Genomic DNA, 21662 nt, shown 5'->3' on the forward strand with positions numbered 1-21662 from the left:
GCTTGCTTATATATATTTTTTTCAATAGGAGACAGATCAAACTAACTTACAGGAAAGCTTGATTCAAAAATATTAAATCAAGCCAGTTTGAAAGAACGGATACAAGCTCTGGTCCAGTTTTTAAATTTTTTAAAAATTATTGTGAAATTAAGACCTAAAAAGAATAAATCAATTAGCCAACCTGTTATATGGCCCTTATGTGACAGCAGATCAAGAGCCTCCCAGGGGAGCCACAGTTCAGGTGCCAAAGTCCCCAGGGAAAGAGCACTTGCTCGCGGTGATAATAACCTAACAGCCCAGATGTTATCACATCTGCGGTAAGAGAGCTGGAGAGCAGCAAGGGGCTGCTTATGAAAAGCAGAGATCAGATAAATAATCTTTCTGTTCTCTCCCACACCAAGGAGGTCTGTATTTCCACCAAAGAGCAGATCTCATTTCTATAAACCTAAATTTGCGTCCCCGTGGATTTTTATCTTTCCTCTGCACAAACGCATGTGTGTTTAGCATACCCACTCACCTACTCAGATTCCAAGAAGAGCCCACAGGCGTCACCATGGCTTTTTCCTTCTTTCTTTTCATGTTTTCCACCACCCCCTCCCTTCCTTCTAGCTCCAGAGGGAAGTGAGAAGGATGTTCACTTGCTGGTGAGAGAAGGAGCTGGTTCCATCCATTATGCAGTCCCCTGGGAGCGCTAAATGCAACTTTATCTCAACGGGGAGTGGACGATGAGCAGGACGTCGCTAGAGGGAAAGAGTGAGTCCTGCGGTAGTCATCACACCGGGAGTCCGGGCTTAACCTAATCCTTCCTGACACCCCTGGTGGCCGTTCCCTGCGCTCTCTCTTGAGGGGAAAGAAAAGGCCCGCACAGAGGGTGAGGGCCCGGAGCCTGCCCCTCCGCTCTCAAGGAAGCGCTGGTGGACCCTGAAGGGTACAGGGGCGACAGAAAGGCAAACAGTACAGGTTTGTGGCCGGGTGGGGCCTCTGAGAGCCAGGTGAGCTCCTGAGTACCCAAAAGGCACCTCGGTTCACCCTCCAACCCTGGGAGGCTTCCATTAAACCCAGCAGAGAGATGCCACCTTAGCCTGAAGTTAGGAGTTAGTCCCACCAAGATTTCCTTCTCTGTTTACCTCTCTTGACAACAGGAATACCCCACCTTGGGGTGAGGCCAGATCTTTGCTCAGGGTATTGGGTGTTTTGATGGTACCAGAAACATGAGGGCTATGGGTACAATCCTCCCTCCCCCTCCCACCATGGATAGGAAGCCAATCTAGGATACATCCATCTTCACTATAGCACTTAGTGGAGAGTTTGTCACAGGAAAAGTACCCCACCAAACAACACATGTGTGTAGGAAGGAAGAGAGGCCAGTTTCCGGTAGCCTGGGGGAGAGGTGGTTGCCTAGGGGCTGTTCAACAATCCAGGGCTGGTTGGAGATTGCAGGAAGATCCCTGGGTGGGGGTGTGGGGGGCGTCTACATTCTCCTTAAAAAGAAGAGGTGGGTTTTCCCCAGGCAGAGCTGTAAATTTTGATTCCAGCCTGTTCTTTTTCAGGAGCCAATTATTTCACTCCTCCCTCATTAACTTGCTACCTTATCTTCCTTCCTCAAATGCTTGCTGAGCAGTAGTCTGGCCCAGTACAAGACACTGGAGATAAAATGAGGTATACAATATAAGTACCTGTCCTGCAGGAGGTGACAGTGTATGTGCATGGGGCAGCCACGGATAAAAGGCATCTATGACCCCGGTATAACAGGTGTGATGAGAGGGATGTGTACAGAAATATGGGGCGGGTGATGCTTGGACAGTTATCATGCCTCATCCTTGTTGGTTCTCAGCCCCAGGCTAAAGAATAGGGCATGCTGGCACATCTGCAGGCAGTTCCCTGGACCATATCAAGCCTCTCCCTTCTTTCCTCCTGATGTGTAAAAGGAAAGGGTGGCGGGCTTGGGCTCAGCTTACCCATATGTCACTGTTTTGTTTTCCTGGTTTGGCAACTGCTGTAACTCGTTGGCCCCTGCCTGTGCTAATGATACCCACATGGGGTCTGAGCCTTGGCATAGATTCCTGGGCAATTTTTTTTCCTTCTTATTTAATGACCAACACAGACCTCCTCCTCCTCCTCATCTCATAGCTTTGCATTTTATCCAGAGAAGGATAATGAATGCACAGCTATTGATTTCCAAGGAATTTCCGCCCCCAGGGACAGGGAGTCTATCATCTGGATCAGAGAGACATTTCTTTCCCTCATTAATTAATTTTCTCCTCCTCCTTTGGCAGGCCTCACTTCCCGTTTCCTTTGGCAGCGCCCTTTTCCCGACCTAAGGGAGCAGACCTTCGTTGGTTGGCGTGAGGACTGGCGGGAGAGGTTTTGTGCGAGGATCCGCACTGTCTGGGGTGAACGCTCCTCACCTTTGACCTGAACCGCCACCTTCCCATCCTCCACTTCTGGAGAGCGCGCCTGATAGCTGCTGCCCACCTGGGCACTGACTTCCTCCTTCCAACGGGGTGCGGAGAAAGTTAGTATTTTACTCCGCAGCCACTACTCGCCCCACCTTCTCACCTCCGGGGGGTTGAACCTGAGTTGTCTGTCGGGGTTTAGGGACTCAGGATCGGGTGTGAGGGACGTCGACATAAGTGCGTGGAGGTAGTAGGTATACAGGGGAGGGGGCCGGGCCCCTCGCTACTTCTGGAAACCGGAGTTCTGGCCCCACCTGCAGGCCCAGCAACCTTGGGTTCTGGTGGCCGAAGCCGGAGCTGTGTTCCTCGCAGACTCGGGGAGCCACATTGTCCGTAGGCAATTGTTTAGTTTGAAAGGAGGCACATTTCACCACGCAGCCAGCGCCCTGCATGCAGGAGAAGTCCCCAGGGCCCAGGGTCGGCTGGCTTTGGAGGCCACTTAGGTTGTTTTAAGCACGTGTGAAAGGGCAGACAGCGGGGGAGCAGGACACGGGTAAGAGCTTCGGGTCTCGGAACAGAGGCTGCCCTTGGGCTGTCCCGGCGCCCTGGGCTCTGACACTGAAGGGTGGAATGGAGGAAGGAATGGAGAAAGGACGGTGGAACTTTCGCTTCCCCTCTGGGCCGCCTTCCCAGGGTCATGCCTGAGCTGCTTTGATCCCAGTGTCGCAAATCTTGGTCCCGGGCGATGGCTACTGGGCTCCTCGCTGGCCTCACTGGGGCCCATCCCGGGCAGTGGCCCTGCCCTCCGAGACCCGCGGGACCCAGCCCAGAGCTGAGGTTGGAGTTCCCCGGGCCGCGCTCCGCGTCGCTTAGGCTCGGAGATTTCCCGGAGACCGTCGTCCTCCCTTTCTGCTTGGCACTACGGAGCTCCCGCGGCCTCTCTCCTCCTCTGGTCCCTAAGGCCCGGAGTGGCTGGCGGTACTGGGGCCAGTCGTCATCTCCGCTTCTAAGGCATTCAGACTGGGCTCCAGCTAGGACCGGCAGAGGAGGTTCTCAAGGAAACCGGTGGGAAATATACTGTTTTCTTTCGTCTGGTCGTTTAATTTAAATGCAACTTCCCGTGGGTACATTTTCCTGGACGTTAACCAGCCCACCTTGAGATGTCGTTGATGACCTAGTGACCCAGATGATGCGTCCCAGGAAAGTTCACTGCTGACTATTGTCACTTTTGGCGTTATATCTATAGATACAGACCTATGTATATATCTCCACCCTAATCTCTCCGTGGACATGAAACCCACCTACCTTGTGAAAGCCCTACGGGTGACACATGACTACTACGTCTCTGTCCCAACAGGGGCTGGGCCTCCTCTGCCTAATAGTTGCCAGAAGTTTCGCAGCCCAAGTGAACAATGTCTTATGGCTGAACATGGCCACGGACCCCTGTGATTTAGGTCCCAGGAGGAGCAGAGGCGTCCCCGCCCCGCCTGGGCCCTGCCGCATTCCGAGCTGCAAGAAGGCGCTGATCAGAGAAGGGGCTTCCAGGTCCTGGGTTAGAACAACAACAAACAAACGAAACTCCACAACAGACACGCCTGCCCATGACCCCACGCAAGGACACGGGAAGTTCTGTCGCCTTCCTGCTCCGCGGATAGCCGCCTGCCGGCTGCTGCCACCAGAACGCACGGACGCTCCGGGTGGAGGGAGCTCTGCGGTAGTCAGTGGGCAGCAGGGGACCCCCAGCCCCCACAAGCGCGGCTCCGAGGACCTGGAAGCGGGTGCCTGTCGCTCTCCGCAGGCTCCGCTCTGCCTCCAGAAGCAAGGTCCCCAAAAGGGTCTGGAAGCCATGGAGAAAACCGCAAGGACGCGAGTCCAAACCCGGGAGTGCGGAGCTGGGTCCTGTCGCCCGGCTCCAACGCTCCCCGGCGCCGCCGCCAGCCGCCCCTCCTTCCCGCCGCCCGCACAAATCAAAGCCCCTTGCGAGGGACTGGGAAATAGTTGCCTTGTCATGTAACACATTGCCCTGATTTATTATAAAATTTTAACGAAATCATGCATATTTTAACAGCCTTTAATCACTGCATGAAAATTTAATTCATGGACTGTAGCGCGTTTAAATAAATGAAGTGTTAATTCATTAGGATTAATTAATTTGTTAAAGGATTGTGTGCAAGGTTAAGGTGGAAAGAAAACTCTTTGTTGGTTTCGAGTCTTAATCGCCAGGTTTCACGAGTAGTAATAAAATGAAAGGAAACCGCAGGGCGGGCCGTTCGGGTGGGGCTTGGGCGGGACCAGCCGGGAGCGCCCCCGAGAAAGTGGGAAAGTCGGGTTGGAAGGGCTAGGGCGCGTCTGTCTTCCCGAGACTGGGGAGTGGGGGTCCGGTGGGGACTAGAGGGGAAGGGAAGAGCGGGCACCGGCGGCGGGAATCCGAGAAGGCCGAGTTCGCTGGAATCCCAGGGAGAAAAGAGGGCTCAGAGCCGAGGCTGGCGGGCCGGACCCCATCTCCCCAACCCGAACACAAAGATGACCCGGTGGGTTAGGCGAGGTCGCCCCTTCCTGCCCTCAAAAGGTCAAGTCTCGTCTTAATGGACAGATGATGGGCCAGCTCGCCACCGCCTAAGCCTTCCAGCGCCCAGGGAGCCACTGTCTCGCCATCAGGCCGCCGGCTCAGGAGGTTGGGGCAAGCCCGAGAGCCTCTGGGGACTCCGAGAGGAGGCGGAGCAAAGCCAAACGTGTAAACCCAGGCTGGAGCAATCCGGGAAAATTTTTTTCACATAGGAGCCCTGACGTTAAGGAATGGTTTCTTCAGCACCTCTTCTGAGACAGAGGCTACATAGGCGTCCCCTCCAGCACAGCCCGACACGCAGGAGAGAAGTCCTCTTCCGCGCAGAACTTTCACCCTTTAAGACCCAGTACGAATAACACGTCTGTGAAGACGCCAGACTTTCTCATTGCTCCACGCTATCCCCAACAGGGGCATTTTTCTACTCACAAATAATGTAAGTATCAAAATGCATTAGAATTGCATCCTCCCACCTCCCAGTAAGTCTCAGGAAAGGGCCAAGCCAAATCTCTTGGGAAAAGGATCTTTACATCCCCAAATTACAAACGTCACATAAGGCCCACACGTCTACACACCAATAAACTAACATTTATTAGACAGGGTCTGCTCCTTATTAAGACGCAACACTTAGAATCCAGGATAATGAAAAGAAAAAGACACAGCAGGCCTAAGAATCCGCCTTCTTTCTGAAGTGGAGCTGTAACTCAAGGCATTCTAGACTGCCTCAGTCGTATAAAACTGAAGATCGCCCTAACTTGCGCTCCAGGTGGGTTCTGTAAAGAAATCTGCATCTTCACAGATGCTTCCTAGCTGAGTGGGGTTCCGAGAATTAGGCAATAAATGTTCACTGTGCACTCTGAGATCATTGCTTAAAAGGTTTTCTCTGCCAAGTATTAAAAGGATCAGGTTACATCGTGATCGGCAAAAGCTGTGTTGTAGGACTCCCACAAATGGGAATGAAAGACCTTCTTATGAGGCTCTGGGAAACCCTTCTAATCTAATAAAGTACATCCCATGAACAGTTAATCTCAGTTTGATTCTCTCTACAAATATCATCCAAAGGTACAAAAGGGGGAAAAATCTAGTGTATGTATTTCACTTTGAATCATTGAAAACCATTCAAGTAGAAACAAGAAGTTCCTGAAACATCATAGATTCAAGACCAAGTTGTCTTTTTCAGTAGTATTTTCAAACCAATGTAGATGGCCAAGAGATGATTGGGAAACAAAGCAGACCTGAAATTAAGGGACTGTAAATCTTACTGTGCCATGTTCTTTTTTGTGTCAGCTAACTCCATAAAACAGGAAAAAGACTTGTCATTTTTGGATGGAATGATTTTAAAAATAAAAGATGAATGCTAAGTCATGACCAAAAAACAAACAAACAAACAAAACTGCTAGCATCCTGTCACATTCCCATAGCCAAAGCATTTTAAGCAGTCAAAAGATATTTTTCTAAAAACATGAACTGTCTGCTTCCTTATCATGAGTACATCTTTTTCTATCATAGCCTTAGTGAAATTAACCAAGACAGGAAGGTTAACTTAATCTAAATGTCAGAGTCAGTGTGAATCTCTTAAGTGGCACACGCACAACTCCCACCGTTGAGCTTCTGTTTAGTAGTCAGACTCAGGAACTAAATGCTACTGTAAAAGAAACATGCTAAGCCCAAGAGGTCAAGGCTGAAGTGAGCTGTGTTCGCACCACCACACTCCAGCCTAAGAGCGAGACCCTGTCTCAAATGTAAAAATAAAAAATAAACATGCTAATACTTCCAAAATACTTTAAAAATAATTCTTAGAAAATTTCGAATCCCTTTGTCCTTTAGTCTATAAATGTGAATTCTTTATTACACAAGGGAGAAGAGCAGAAGCTGAAGAGCCAGAGACCCAGCTCCAAGATATGGTTCATATCTATTCCAGCTGTGTTATTACTCTTTCTCAATTTGTTTTTCTGTAAACTGGGGACGATAGTACTTGGTTCACAAAGTTTTAAGAAGGGATTAGATGAAATAAGGAATTAGATGAAATAGAGGTTAGCTTAGCAAGATACTTAGTTTTTAGTATAAGATAGGGTTGTTTTTTGTTTGTTTTTGCCTGGAGTGTGTGTACATAATAGATATATTTAAAAATCTATGAAACCACCATATTTACCATGACATCACGTTATGGTAAAGTGGTAAAGAGTACAAAATGAGAATGTGTGATTAAAATCAAATCCTACACAGATTAGACCCTTTAAATAAATGACACACATTAAATACGTGGAATACTGTTTTAAGGAGAATTGAGGGACGTTTCTGAATATAAGCAGTGGGAAAATACCTTAGTCCAACATAGATGCTTTCAGCTAGGTTAGTCATTAGTAAATCAGGTTACACACTCCAGATATCCATGTCACAGTGTGTGTATTTGGACTAAAAAGACACATCCTTGATTACAGACAGAACTACAATGAGGCTTACCCCTTGTCTTCGTCCATCCGTACTGCTATGACGAAATGCTTTGGACTAATTTTTAAACAATTCAATTTTATTTCTCATTGTTCTGGGAGGTCCAAGATCAAGGCACCAGCAGATTCTGGTGAGGTCTCACTATCTGCTTCAAAGATGGTATCTTCTAGCTGTGTCCTCCTCACATGGCGGAAGAAGCAGGGAAACTACCCCAGGCCTTTTTTTTTTTTTTTTTTTTTTTTTTTTTGCAACCTCGCTCTGTCACCCAGGCTGGAGTGGCAGGATCTCGCCTCACCGCAACCTCCGCCTCCCAGGTTGGAACGATTCTCCTGCCTCAGCCTCCCAAGTAGCTGAGACTACAGGCGCCTGCCACCACGCCCAGCTAATTTTTTGTGTTTTTAGTAGAGATGGCATTTCACTGTGTTAGCCAGGACGGTCTCGATCTCCTGACCTCGTGATCCGCCCGCCACAGCCTCCCAAAATGCTGGGATTGCAGGCGTTGAGTCACCGTGCCTGGCACCCAGGCCTTTTCTATAAGGGCACTAATCCCATTCACAGAAAGCAAAGCCCTCATGACCTAATCACCTACCAAAGGCCCCAACCTCTTAGTACTATTACCTTGGGTGTTACAACATGTGAATTTGGAGGAACATAGATTTAGATCATACTACCCCTAAATTTAACCTGTGACACAAAAATTTTAATTTCTATATTTGAGTTTCTAACGTGTAGTCATATTATCAAAGACATTTAAAGTGCCAATAGCTCTGAATGTATCCATTAGCTTTAACATATCAGAAAAATGATTGGAAAATATGTAACATAAAACAAAATTCTGCTTTAAATTAGCTCTTTCTGGCTTTTCTTTTTTTTTTTTGAGACGGAGTTTCACTCCTGTTGCCCAGACCGGAGTGCAGTGGCATTATCTCGGCTCACCGCAACCTCCGTCTCCTGGGTTCAAGCGATTCTCCTGCCTCAGCCTCCCAAGTAACTAGGATCACAGTCATGTGCCACCACGCCTGGCTAATTTTGTATTTTTAGTAGATACGGGGTTTCTCTGTGTTGCTCAGGCTGGTCTCGAACTTCCGACCTCAGGTGGTCCGCCCGCCTCGGCCTCCCAAAGTGCTTGGATTATAGGCATAAGCCACCGCGCTGGCCTCTGGCTATTACTTCTGTTAAGTGGAGGACATGATTCTTCAAATTACAAATGTGAATTTTCACTTTTATGGTTTCATTGAATCCTCAGTCTATTGTAACAAGGGTCGGCAAATTTTTTTGTAAAAGACCAGATGGTAAATATTTTAGATGTTGTAGGTAATATGTAAACAAATGAGTGTAACTGTGTTCAAGTAACTTTATTTAGAAACAATGAAATGTGACTTTAATATAATTTTCCTGTGTTATGCAATAATCTATGGATTTTTAAAAACCATCTAAAACTGTAAATTCCATTTTTTGCTCACAGGCCTTTCAAGGGAGATTTTTAAAAAAGATTAAAATGCATAAAATTGAATTTTATGATTGGCCAGGTGTGGTGGCTCAGCACTTTTGGAGGCTGAGGCAGGAAGATCACTTGGGCCTGGGAATTCAGGACCAGCCTGGACAACATAGTGAGACGCTGTCTCTGCAAAAACTAAAAAATCAGCCTGACATGGTGCGTACCTGTAGTCCCAGATCTGTGGGAGACTGAGTGGGGAGGATGGCTTGAGCCCAGCCCACCCGAGGCTGCAGTGGGTCATAACTGTACCACTGCACTCCAGCCTGGGAAATAGCTGCAGGCCAGATTTGCTCCATGGACCACAGTTTGTTAATGTATTATAAAATCAATTAAGAAATGGTAGTTTTTTGTAATCCCAGCACTTTGGAAGCCGAGGAAGGAGAATCACCTTAGGTCAGGAGTTCGAGACCAGCGTGGCCAACATGGCGAAACTGTCTCTGTTAATAAAGTACAAAGATTAGCTGGGTGTGGTGGCAGGTGCCTGTAATCCCAGCTACTCAGGAGGCTGAGGCAGGAGAATTGCTTGAACCTGAGAGGCGGAGATTGCAGTGAGCAGAGATCGTGCCACTGCACTCCAGCCTAGGCGACAACAGCGAGACTCCGTCTCAAAAAAAAAAAGGTAGTTTTTCCTGGTCTTTATAGGCTAATTCAATATATGAGACAAAGAATCATCATCAACATCAAGGAATACAGGGCTTATGACATTCTTTATTCAATTCACATAGAAAAGCATGCAGTATTAATGTAAAACAGTACAATATTAATGTAAAATGTTCAGTGCACATTAAACAGCATACAAACCCATTTTTAAAGGCCTATATAGGCATACCAAATACGTTTAGAACAATACACTTTTTCAGAGCCTAAATTAAAAATTGTGCTTACCTCTTACCTATCTTCACCCCCTCAACACTTTACAGAAAAGTTTTGTCCTACATAAAAGATATTCTATCAGCCAACTGAAACCTCTTTTTCTTAAGTATGGAAAACACAGCAAGCAAAAATGCTACCATGCATAGTTTCCACAAAGAACAGTAACATGCAAACAAGAAACATACTACTCAAAAGAAGACTCCCCTGGAATGCAAGTGGATCAAGAACTTGGCGATGAGGTCTTTCAAACCTGTACATCTGGAACAATGAAGCTATGATGTTTTAGGTTCCTCTAAACCCAAGTGCTCCATGCCTTCTTTCCATAGTATGCTAAATTTCTGATTTTACACACATACACACACACATACACACACACACACAGAGGAGAAAATATAAGCTACCTAACATAAAACAAATGTTTTCATAAAGAAAATGTATTCTTTCATACTAGTAGAACATTTTCACAAAACTGGACAAAACACAATGCTAAAAAATGCAAACATATACATAAAACCTAAAAAAAAAAAAAGTAAATCAATATTGGACTAAGGCTAGAGTGCTATTTCTCCATCATGGCCCTGCAGAAAAACTAGGCCATCATCACTAAACATAAATAAAAAGGGACAGGTAAAATAATTTCCACCCTAGGAAAAGCTTAAACTCAAGTGTCTTATTGAGCAGCATATAGACAACACTAAAAGTTTTATTTAAGAAATCCAAGTTCTGAAGACAAGTGGGGCTTATCAACAGGCCACTGTATCTAACAGTTAAATAACATTTTTTAAAAAACAATGTACATCCAACCGAGATACGTATCAAATTCAGTAAAAAAAAAAAACCAAAAACAAAACCAACCAACCAATCAACCAACCAACCAACCCCAAAACACAAAAATAACCTCCTCCCTAACTTCTCTGGTCACAAAGACTCCCAAATAAAAATGAAAAGAACAAAGTCTTTTCAAAATGAACAAAAAGCATTCTGGGTACAGGTTAATCCACCATCCTGACTTGATACTTGACTAAAGATTATCAATTCCAACTTGTATAGAACTTTTATGAGGAAAAAGGTAACTTTAACAACTTTTCTATTTCTCTCAGGACAAAACCACAAATCACACCTTTCTAATGAGTCAACTTTTAGTTGCTTTTGATGGGCTGGCATTGGAAAGGCTGCTCTGGATTTTTCTTTTTGTTGATTGATTCACATTTTTATTCCTCTTTTCAGGCACAAAGGAAGTAGACCAAGGAGACTGAAGATGGTTATGAAGACTGTGCATCTCTGAGGACATCTTAAACAAAGATGACCCAAACCTTTGATCTTCAAATAGTCGATGTGAACTGCTTAACAAAATGCCCTGGGAAAACTCTGTCTGAAACAAGCAGCTTGGGGGTTTGATTTCATTAGTTACTGGACAAGAACTGGAATGGAGTGAAAAATCTTCATTCATTTCTTGGTCAGATGGAGAGAGGAGAAAAAAAGAAGTGGGTTTCCATTCACTTCCATTTTCTAACTGATCATTAGTTAGAGAACCTTTGGAAAGGTTTAGCTCAGTTTTTTCTTCCAACTTATCAGGTTCCTCAAGAAATTCACTGTCTTGAGATGACTTTGATAACCCATCCAAATCCAGTGACTTAAAACCATTATTACAAGGGCTCTTGCTGTTGTCTGACTCTGACATCATTGAATCCAATTCAGAGATTTTGTCAAGGTAAGCAGCATCCATTGATGCTTCACTGGATGTTCTTGTCCGGTTCATTTCAAAAGAGCGAATAGAATTCAACCTTTTGGATACACATGAGCCTGATTTCTCACTCAATTTTGAAGATATTTCTCCAACAGAATTTGCTATCGTGTTCCCCTCTGAACTTTCAAAATCTAAGTTTTGGGCATAGCTTGTGGAACAACAGTCCCAAAATGCTGTCTTTGGGGAAGAAAAACATTCTGATTTCTTTTCATTTTCACTTCTACTTATATCATCTTCTGAAGAATCTTTATTAGAAACATTTGAAGAATCACAAAAATCATCAAACACCAATTTTCTGAGATGGTTTGAGTGCTTTTTGGAACCTCCTGCTTGGACCACAGGGCTCTCTCTATTTTCTGGAGTACTGAGCTGAAGGCAACTAAGGGACAAAGGAGTACAAGGAGCTGGAAGATCATAAAGTTCTTCATCTTTGTAGGGTACACAATCACTTGGTTTATTCCCCCATTCTCTTTCCAAATAAGTATCCATACTTGTATCTGTCACATCTAACATTACTTCTACCTGTTCTTGATATAGGTCTTTGTTCTTAGAACAGTTAAGTTCTGCTTTGCTGGTACTTTCCTGCCTTGCAGAACTGGTGTCACACAGTCTGCTGCTGGAAGGCTTTGCTAGGTGAGAAGAACTGGAGGTGGATGAGCTAGGCTGCTTTCTGGCACTATCACCTTGATTCTTTGATGCCACATCCTCCTCACTGCCTTTGCTCCCTTTGCCATCTGCAGGAAGTGCTGTCTGGCAAATGGAATTCATAGCTTCCTTCTCTTCACTTGAATTTTTTAGCTGTGCAACTTGAGATTCTAGTTCCTCTATATACTTATCACTTCGTTCCAGGGCTTTCTTGAGGCGACTGGTTTCACGCTCATACTGTTCTACTTTGGACTGAAGAGCAGCAACTGCAAACCTTCCAAACCTACAAAGAATGGAAAGACAGTTAATCTTATAACTCAAGCTTTTTTCTTTTCAAGGTTTGAGAGTGCAAACTGTCCCAGGCTATTCTAATTTCACCTAACAGTGACATTTCAGACCACTCAATGAGTAGGGCAAAGGCCAGATATATATTTTCAAAAAATGGTTTCCCCACTTACATAATAATAAACATGAGATAATAATAGCAAAACCTAATAGGATATTTTTGTGGTTAAATCAGACCTATGGTAGCAGAGAGGCAGAAATGTGCTGATGATTTCCCCTCGAAGAGCTGGCTCTATCAATTCAGCTCATATATGCATGAAGAGTTATCCCCTAAAACAATGGCAAAGATTTATAACATTTGAACAGTGGTCTACATCTTGAAATATTTACATTCAATCATTTTCCTATCATACAGCAGTGTTTTACAATACATTTCTTATACAATGTCACCTTGTCAAACATAAAATGCCAATTTGAAATTCAGAAATCTTAGCAGTCCCAGGAGGGGTGACTTTAAATACTTATTTGGGCCCTTTCTATTATAGCCACCCTTGATCTGAAGCTTTTCTGTGGGTTTTCAGAGCACTGGCCTTTAACTCATGTCAGCACTACTTATTTTTGGCATTTTACAGCTGTGTGGGACATCAATCTCATTTCTTTCAACTTTGAAATACGAAGTCAGTGCTTGTGATTCCAATATACTAGGCAAAAAAAAAAAAAGGAAAATTTGTACACTTTCCGAAAGAGAACATTTTGGACAGTGACTGAAAAAGAATTCCTTTATTCATAAAAAATCTACTCCTTTTACACCGGGATTATCTTGCTCTTATTTCCATCAAGAATGAGTACTGTGTTAAGCTCAGGAAACAATTTTTGAGTACCTAGTATAGGTTAGGTGGTATATTTGGGGCTGGGAACACAAAGATAAAAAAGACTGTCTAGCTCCAAGGGACATAAAATATCTACCTTAAATTCAATCTTATCACCAAAAATAAATTCTATCTTTCAGGAAACTTCTTATGAGCCAATAAATAACATAAGCCTTACATTCTAATCCCATGAAAAATACCTTATCTCCTCCAAAATTCTTTTCAAAGCCTATTCTTAATCATCTTTTTGATGATTTATATATTGGCCCATTTCTAAGAATTAAGGGATTGTCTGTTTGGAGGAAGCTATGAGAAGGTGACTTTCAAAAATTATTTTTATCTTTGGGTTTATCTTTTTCTTCCTTTTTTCCCCTAATTTGAAAAATAATTACAATTAAGAACATGTATTTAGTATTGAAAAAAAAAAACTACAAAAAAAGCAGAAGCCAATAGCAATTGCCCCTCTTAGAATCAACCACAACATGTTTTCAACTCCCACTTAATGCCCATCACCTCCTAAACCACTAGCCCAATTCATTCCCCATCTCAACCCCTACATAATCCCTGCACTCTTATCACTGAAGGAAAAAACAGAAGCAAAGGTAAATATAGAATCATAAAATCTCAAGATTAGAAAGGGCTTTAAAAGACATGATTGCTGAATATTGATCTACTCACTGCAATTAACTGAACCCCCAGAGAGAGCACACTCCCTTCAACTTCTAAAAAAAACAGCAAAAACCACAGGTGTAACAAAAACAAAAGCAACTATAATAACAAGCCTCCCCATTTTAAAGACAAATTTTACTACTGTGTTTGGTTAAATGAATGATGGGAATTTTTCTTCTTTGTTAAAAATGTTTTGGCTTATAAATGTAGTACTTCACAGAGTTGTAGTTCTGTAAGAGAACTTTTAAAAAGTGGGCAAAGACCTTTCAGTACATTAGGTACAAATGTTTGTGAGTTCTTGATTGTAACTACTCTGGCATAATCAAATAACCCACGTTTTTAAATGGAAAAACTGTGTAGTATGTTTATTTAATGCAAATAAGCAAAAGTGACAGCCTTACATTTGCTTATCAAGATAAATTTTTTCAAGTAAAATTTTTTATAATAAAGGTATCTCCTCAGATAAAAAAATCAAATGACTTAAAATCAAATAATGCTACTAAATAGTCAGTCAGTTGCTACCAAAGGATATCTTAGGGAACTCAGAGGCCTACACACAGAAAGACTACTCAAAAATAAAGAATGCTTCCCAAAATATTATCAGCTTCTTGTTTCAGGGTTTTAGCTCGGAATTTCAAATACAGTATCATCTTAAGATACTGTATTTGCCTCTATATTGTTTTTTTTTTTTTTTAGAAATTATGTTTTTAAAAGAAGTAACATATGGTTTGGAGTTGAAGTCAATTACAGCCCTAAACATAATTTTTGTGTTATTTCAGAGAGAAGTAACAAAGGCCAATAGCAGATCACATATGAGAGGGACAAGCAAGCAAAAGTCACTGATGGAGTCAGGCTGTTTTCTGAAAGGCCACTGCCCCCAATTTCCTTAAGTTTCATTTCAGTACTCTATAAATCGATAATACTTTCAGTGATCAGGCCCTTCTCCCATGCTAATAAGGGACATGTGCTGGTGGGCAGTCTGACAGAAATGTATACTAAAAGCCATGCAACTGATCAATTAATCAATTCATGTAATTTATTTGCTTGCTTTCTCCCACGTTAGAATAGAAGCTCAAGGAGAGCAGGTAGTTTGTCTTATATTCACTGCCAGATTCCTAGAACAATTCCTGGTATACGGCACTTGCCTGTTATGTATTTCTTGAATAAAAGTCATTCTCTTACTTTAAGATACACTAGTGCCTTACGCTGAGACAGGGTTGACACCACAGGATAAGCTAAAGGTCCTTGGCCTTCTTTTACATGTTAAGTATTATGACAGTCACTGTATTACTAAACTAAACATGTTTAGTTTACTACATTTGACTGTTTATTTCACTGACACCCAGGAAAGCAACAGAGACTGACATATATACAGTACAGCCTTTTTTGCTACAGGCTTGGCATTCTATACTGCTCTACCCCAAAAAACTTCACCTTAGTAAGACTGCAAATAGATGAGACTTTTGACATGTGTCAGGAAATTTTCAGCTTATCCAAGATAACTATATTAAATTTGGCAAAGGGCAATTTACCTTATTATAGAGAAATAACAATTAGGGATAAGTATCTGATGCTATACTTCCATAGAAGGAGGATATGAGCTTATTTATCTTTGGGTTTTAATACTTTTGTATTAACACTAATTCTAGATATTTCCAGTACACACCACTAAATGAAGCTATGCCAAGGCAAGCCAGAGGGATTTCTAATATCATTTACCATACTTCCTCCTTTTCTTGAGCAAATTTCAAAATGGAGTATTTTTATAAACATTCCATTAGAGACCAAAAGGCTTTGATTTTCAAAGTAGCAGTGATGGCCAAAGGCTTCATTGTGCCAGAAAAAAACACTGTAGAGCAAGTTTGGGAGCTACAACTGGTATCGGAAGTGTATTCTGCCAGAATCTAACAGAAGCTTAAAGGATTTTTCAGCTTGCAATATTAACTGATACATACATTCTGGATGAGAGAAAAGGATGCGAGTTCCCCTTGTCCAAATAGCTTTAAGAGATACAAGATCATTTCTGTCCCTAGTAAAAGAGAAATGGAAGTCCTATTGGTATGACCTTTGAGGTGGTATAACTAAACTAAAGAGCATCTCTAACAACAAAAAGTTCCTAAGACCATATTTTCTTATAGTCTATCACACAGAAAAACAGAACGTGTTTGAATAAAACAAATGTGGTAAAAGAATACCACACCTGAGTATCAAAAAACTAATAAGCTCTAGTGCTATGCTACTATCCTTGAGCAATTCACTTTGCCTTTCTGGTTCTCAATGGCAATTCCAACAAAATGGGTAAATGCAGCAAGCCCAGTGGGTGGCCAAGACTGCCAAAATTCAGAAATGCCTTCTTGAGGAGGAACAAGGGGGACACTGGGGAAGTCAGTCCACTTGCCTCATCAAACTTTGACTTTATATGTTTTCCTCACTTGGTAGCTGAGGTAATGAAACAAAGTGAAAGCTATCTTTGGACCTGGACCAGCTTTTGTGGTCTGGCCTATCTGACAGGTTTTCAGTGTTGATATCCTTGCTTTATATGGTTCCAATATGCACAAATTTCAGTTACCATGGTTTAATTTACCAGTCACCCAACAACATGGTTCAAATTTCAGTTACCACACCATTATTAATGAGTAACTGCATGAAGTAACACCTTCACTTCTAGCTTTTCAGTTCAAAAAACACTACATAAATAACAGACGTGCTTCATGATCAGTGACCCAGCAAGTCACTTCTTTCAAGGTCAGTCAGTGATTAGTCACTGTGCATTTACCTGTTTTTCAGTTAACATACAGATAGCAAAGTGTGCAGCTGGGCTGCTCCTTGTCTCCCAGTAAAAACCCACATGACATTTCACAAAAACAGTTAATAAAAAGACAGAACTGGTCAACAAAGATGAAGGTGTAACAAAGAAATAAACAATGATAACACTGGAAGTGAAATTGAAATCAAATGTAAATGTAGTTACAGAAGAAATCACTGACTGCGGGAATATTACAACAATGTCAGTCCATTCAAGAAATTCTAGATATGCCAGAAGCACTTTGTAGAGGCAAACTTATTGACATGGATGAGAAAAGTGGTGGTAAAAAGGATGAAGATGTCTAGAGAAAATGACAGGCTGACAAAACACTTCACACTAAAGCAATGTGGAGCTCTTTCACGATATTGAGGGCAAAGGATAAAATGTTGGAAGTTGATGCAAACTTAGGAGTGTGAAAATTCATCAAGGTATCAGAAATGATGCTAGCTTCATATCATAAATTATATGAGAAGGGAAGCACTATTCAAATTATTCTCCAGAAGTTTTTCACAAAAAAACCACTAATTCTCAATATTTCTCATGTTTCAAATTGTACTGCACAAGTATCAATCTACTAAATATCACTTTTACTGTTTCTGCCTATCCATATACATATATAATTGACAATAAGAGTTAAATGTTTCGACAAAGTTGCTAAAGGTCATCGAACAATTGTGATTTTTCCCATTAATTACTAAGATTGCTTTGGTCCATGGCTCATGCCTGTAATTCCAATGCTTTGGGAGGTGAGGCAGGAGGATGGCTTCAGCTCAGGAGTTCAAGACCAGCCTGGGCGACATAATGAGATCATGTCTCTCCAAAAAAAAAAAAAAAAAAAAAATTCAGGCACAGAAGCATGCGCCTGTAGTCCCAACTACTCAGGAGGCTGAAGCTGGAGGATCGCTTGAGCCTGGGAAATCAAGGCTGCAAGTGGGCATCATAAAGTAATGGTTGATATGGGACAAAAACAAATAAATTTATGTGTCTCAAATATTTTTCTTTAAAAAACTGCCACTTAATCTGAGAAAGAATGATCCATTCATAGAATGGATTTTATTGTGGACTTGCCTGTCTACATAGCCATAGTAGCTTCTCATTTCCTGAATTTCAGAAATATTAGGAAAGTATCTTTTTCCTAGGAAAGATAGGTTTCCTTAGGAAAGTAAGGTTTCAGAGAGAAGAGCTTTCCATTTGCCCTTTCCTTTCTTAATTATATCTCCCAACGCACAATCTACCAGTTTCAGATTCTCTGAGTTTCCTAACTCCTCTTTTTGATTACATTTAATAAGTGAGTAGCCTTAACAGGAGCTTTGTAGAAATCTGAGTTTTGACAGAAGTGGGAAGAAAAATAAAAAGGTCCTGGTACTGGTATCTATCTCGTGTACATGTGTGCAGGGTGGGTGGGGCACATTTTAGGAAAAGCGGACAGGGAGGACCAGAGCTGTAGGAAACTCAAAACTGTATTTAGGTGGTGGGGGAAAAGTTCAAAGCCTCTGGCATCTCTTTTCTCTCACCTGCTTCCTATGGATCATTTGTGCATTACCCATCCTTGTATACGTGTTGGGAGGGTAGAGAGGAAACATTCTGTCTTTAAACTACTAGGGAAGTTCTGGGAAGCAACCCATACATTTATACTGTTGCTGAGCTGTATAATTTGCCAATGTTTCCTCAAGAGAGTTTTCTCTTTTTAAAATTAAGCTCTCAGTTACAAAACTGCTACATTCCTAGAGATTTGTTAATCATAAAAGTACTATCTGTGGTCAATCCTAGTCACACGTGTTGGTTCCACAAAAATGTTAAATGAGATATACTGAAAGAGAACATTTAAAAAAAAAAAAAAAAAAAAAAGGAAAGTGAACTTTTGGCTGGAATTTACCAAAAGTAAGTGTAACAAATACATCTTTAACATTGTATAACTGACTACTATTGACAATGATGATGACAAAAAGAAAAGCAGCTGCCACAATTCATTAAGTATTTACTTGGTATCAAGCACAGTGCTATATGCTTGATATATATTATCTCATTTAATCCTCATATCAACTTTATGAAGCAAGATCCATTATTCTTATCTTAAAAATGAGAAATGAGAAGCTTAAAAGGGGCTTAGCAGAAGGAATAGGATTTGAATCCAAGTCCTTCTGACCCCATACACCATGTTTGAAACCATATTAAATACTTGAACATAAGGCCCTTCTTAAATAATATCAGCACCTATTTATATTTCATATCAAAATGTAGACTGGATTTTTCTAGGCACAATGTGTATACAGAGTCAATGAACTAGCATTCTTGTGCTATTTATCGGTACATACATTGGCTAATAGAAACACAGAGAGGAAATACAAAAATTGTAGGAAGACATATAGTATGTATGCACAAATTCAGTAAACATTTATCAAACAACCACCATATTTTAGGCATAAATCCAGTAATATTTTGAAATTTTAAAAGATCATTTATTAAAGTGGACTTGCATGAAAGTAGCATTGACAGACCACCCTGGTAAATGCCAACCCAAATATTTAACCAGAGATATAAAGACTAAGTTTGAAACAGAGCTGAAAGCATAATACTTAAATGTACTATGTATAGAAAGTATGTATGATAAACTTGCCTGGTTCATGTACAATCAGCAGGTATCTTCAACTACAAGTAAAAGATGTTTTTTATATGAAATGAGAAAAACTAAATACAAAATTTTAAGGCCTAAACATCACATGGGTTATTTCTCAGGGTATAATTAAGAGAAATAAAAAAATACAAGCTACGTTATGTTGCATCTTAGTTTTATCACAAAACAGAAAGTGTTCCAATATTTGCAAAAATAAAAAACGCCAGAATTTCACCCTTAAAGACAAAGTTGATAAAGACAGGGGAACAAGACAAAGAATTATGCCCTTGCAGTAATTCCTTATCCCTCCATCTTCTAAAAGTACCATTTAAAAATCAAAGTAGAGTTTGCTTTTCAAGTTTTCAAATGAAGAGCAGGGTTAATAATTAATAGCTCATATTATTAACACTATATTATTCATTTATTTTTGAGACAGGATCTCATCCTGTCACCCAGACTGAAGGACTTGAGTACAGTGGCATGATCACGGCTCACTGCAGAACAAAATTTTAAAGGAAATTCTTTGTGTGTTTATCTTATTAAACCAACTATGCATTTGTAGTTAAAAACTGTGGTGAAAATTCTAGCTGAGATGCCTTAGAAATTAATAAAAATGACCTGAGTGTTGAACAGTATATGTGAACTGAAGAGGAACAGACAGGTCCCTTTTGTGGTAAGCCTCTAAGGGCTGACCCACATAGTATTGGGTCAGCAGATGGATAAGGAGAAATAAGAACTAAACTGTGTTCCATGCTGGCCAATTTCACCCTACTTGCTTCTATGGCAATTGGAACATGGTCTCTGGCCTTCTGTTTGGAAACTGCAACTAGTTACCCTCCATTTCCAAGGCTTCTTTCCTTCTCTCTGGGCAGCACACTGGGCAAAGTTGCTCAAAACAGGATGCCTAACTCTAAGTACTACTTTCTCTGCATTGCCTGTGAGGACAGACTACTCTTTTTACTGTGGAATAAATTCTATTCTATTTGACAAATATATCTCATTTTGATTCCATGCAGAAATGCCCTCATTTTCTCCCCTCTGCTCCCTTCAACCAACCAAGATCAGCCTTGAAATTTGCAGGACATTAACAGGGATCCTAATCTGTCATGGAAAGGAGAGAATATTAAGACATGCTATTTCATATATTTTTATTTCTAAGAGAAATAAAGGACTTACATATTTTTCCAGAATAAAATAACCTTAACAACAAAATCTCAATACTGTAAAAGAGTGCAACTACTGTTGAGTGATAAAAAATATACTTAAAAATCTCTGGATTAGTATCTACCTGTCTATACATTTTCCACCTTAACTAAATTATCTCTTATTCTCTCTCAGCATGAAACAAAATCTGAAAGAAAATGAAACAAAACAAAAAACTGATCTAGATACCCTGTAATTATTACTCAGATGACAGTTATTGAGGACTAATGGGTGCTCAGGGGCTATGAAGAAGGAAAACGAAGGAGAAGTGATCATTCCTCTTCTCAAACAGTTCATAATCTCTCTGACAACCTTACTGTTTAGTCATTAGCATGCACTGCCACCTCCCCAAGTACCTTATCAATACAATAAAGACAAACTGACAGAAAACTGCAGTACCTGTCTATCCCCAATTAGCTGAATACCCAGAGAAGGGTCCCTCAGGCAGCCAAGGGGCCTGAGCACAACTGGCTGTCACAGTCTGGCCCCAGGGTATCATCAGGCTCCCCTGACAGTCTACAAGTTCCCCTTCTGGGAAAACCAAAGGGCATAGCAGAATCAGTCATTGGATCAGGCTAGGGTCAAATACTAGGAATCACCACAGTTGTCAGAGAAGAATCGTGATAAACAAAAAAGGCCAGAATAGGTCAAGAAGGGACAACAGCAAGAGCCAGCCAGACCAGCGGTATTGATGAGGAACCAAAAGGTTAGAGCATTACTAGCATATCTTGAGACATAATTTAGAAAGAGCAGACCTGTGAAATGGAACTGCACAGCTCACAGTCAGCATGGAGACAGGTAAAGGAAGGAAAATCTGGCTCAAGTAAATAAATGCAGACAAGAAACTCAACACTGTAGCCAGGCAAGTCCCTACTATCACCTCCTCTGTTTCTAACTCTGAATCTCTGGCATAACTTAAAGAGGAAAGCTTCCAGAAATCCTTTGCTCTAATTTGTAGAAAGTCCCAGGAATCTCTGATTTCCTGTTCTCTTACATCCTTTGTACTTTAAGCTTCAAGTATTAGAGTACAAAGACTCTTTCCT

At 41.6% G+C, this 21662-nt stretch overlaps 1 protein-coding gene across 1 annotated transcript in view; it reads right to left on the reverse strand.

Moving 5' to 3' along the window:
- Positions 1 to 9596: 9596 nt before the first annotated feature.
- The window catches only part of OBI1 (ORC ubiquitin ligase 1), a 43897-nt gene continuing 31831 nt past the window's right edge, over positions 9597 to 21662 (reverse strand). Inside the window, exon 6 of the mRNA XM_054446791.2 lies at positions 9597 to 12456. Within this exon, the coding sequence (XP_054302766.1) occupies positions 10914 to 12456 (1543 nt within the window). The 3' untranslated portion in view covers positions 9597 to 10913. The remainder of the gene's footprint in view (positions 12457 to 21662) is intronic.

The sequence above is a fragment of the Pongo pygmaeus genome, chromosome 14 (genome assembly GCF_028885625.2).
Source record: "Pongo pygmaeus isolate AG05252 chromosome 14, NHGRI_mPonPyg2-v2.0_pri, whole genome shotgun sequence".
NCBI classification, from domain to species: domain Eukaryota; kingdom Metazoa; phylum Chordata; class Mammalia; order Primates; family Hominidae; genus Pongo; species Pongo pygmaeus.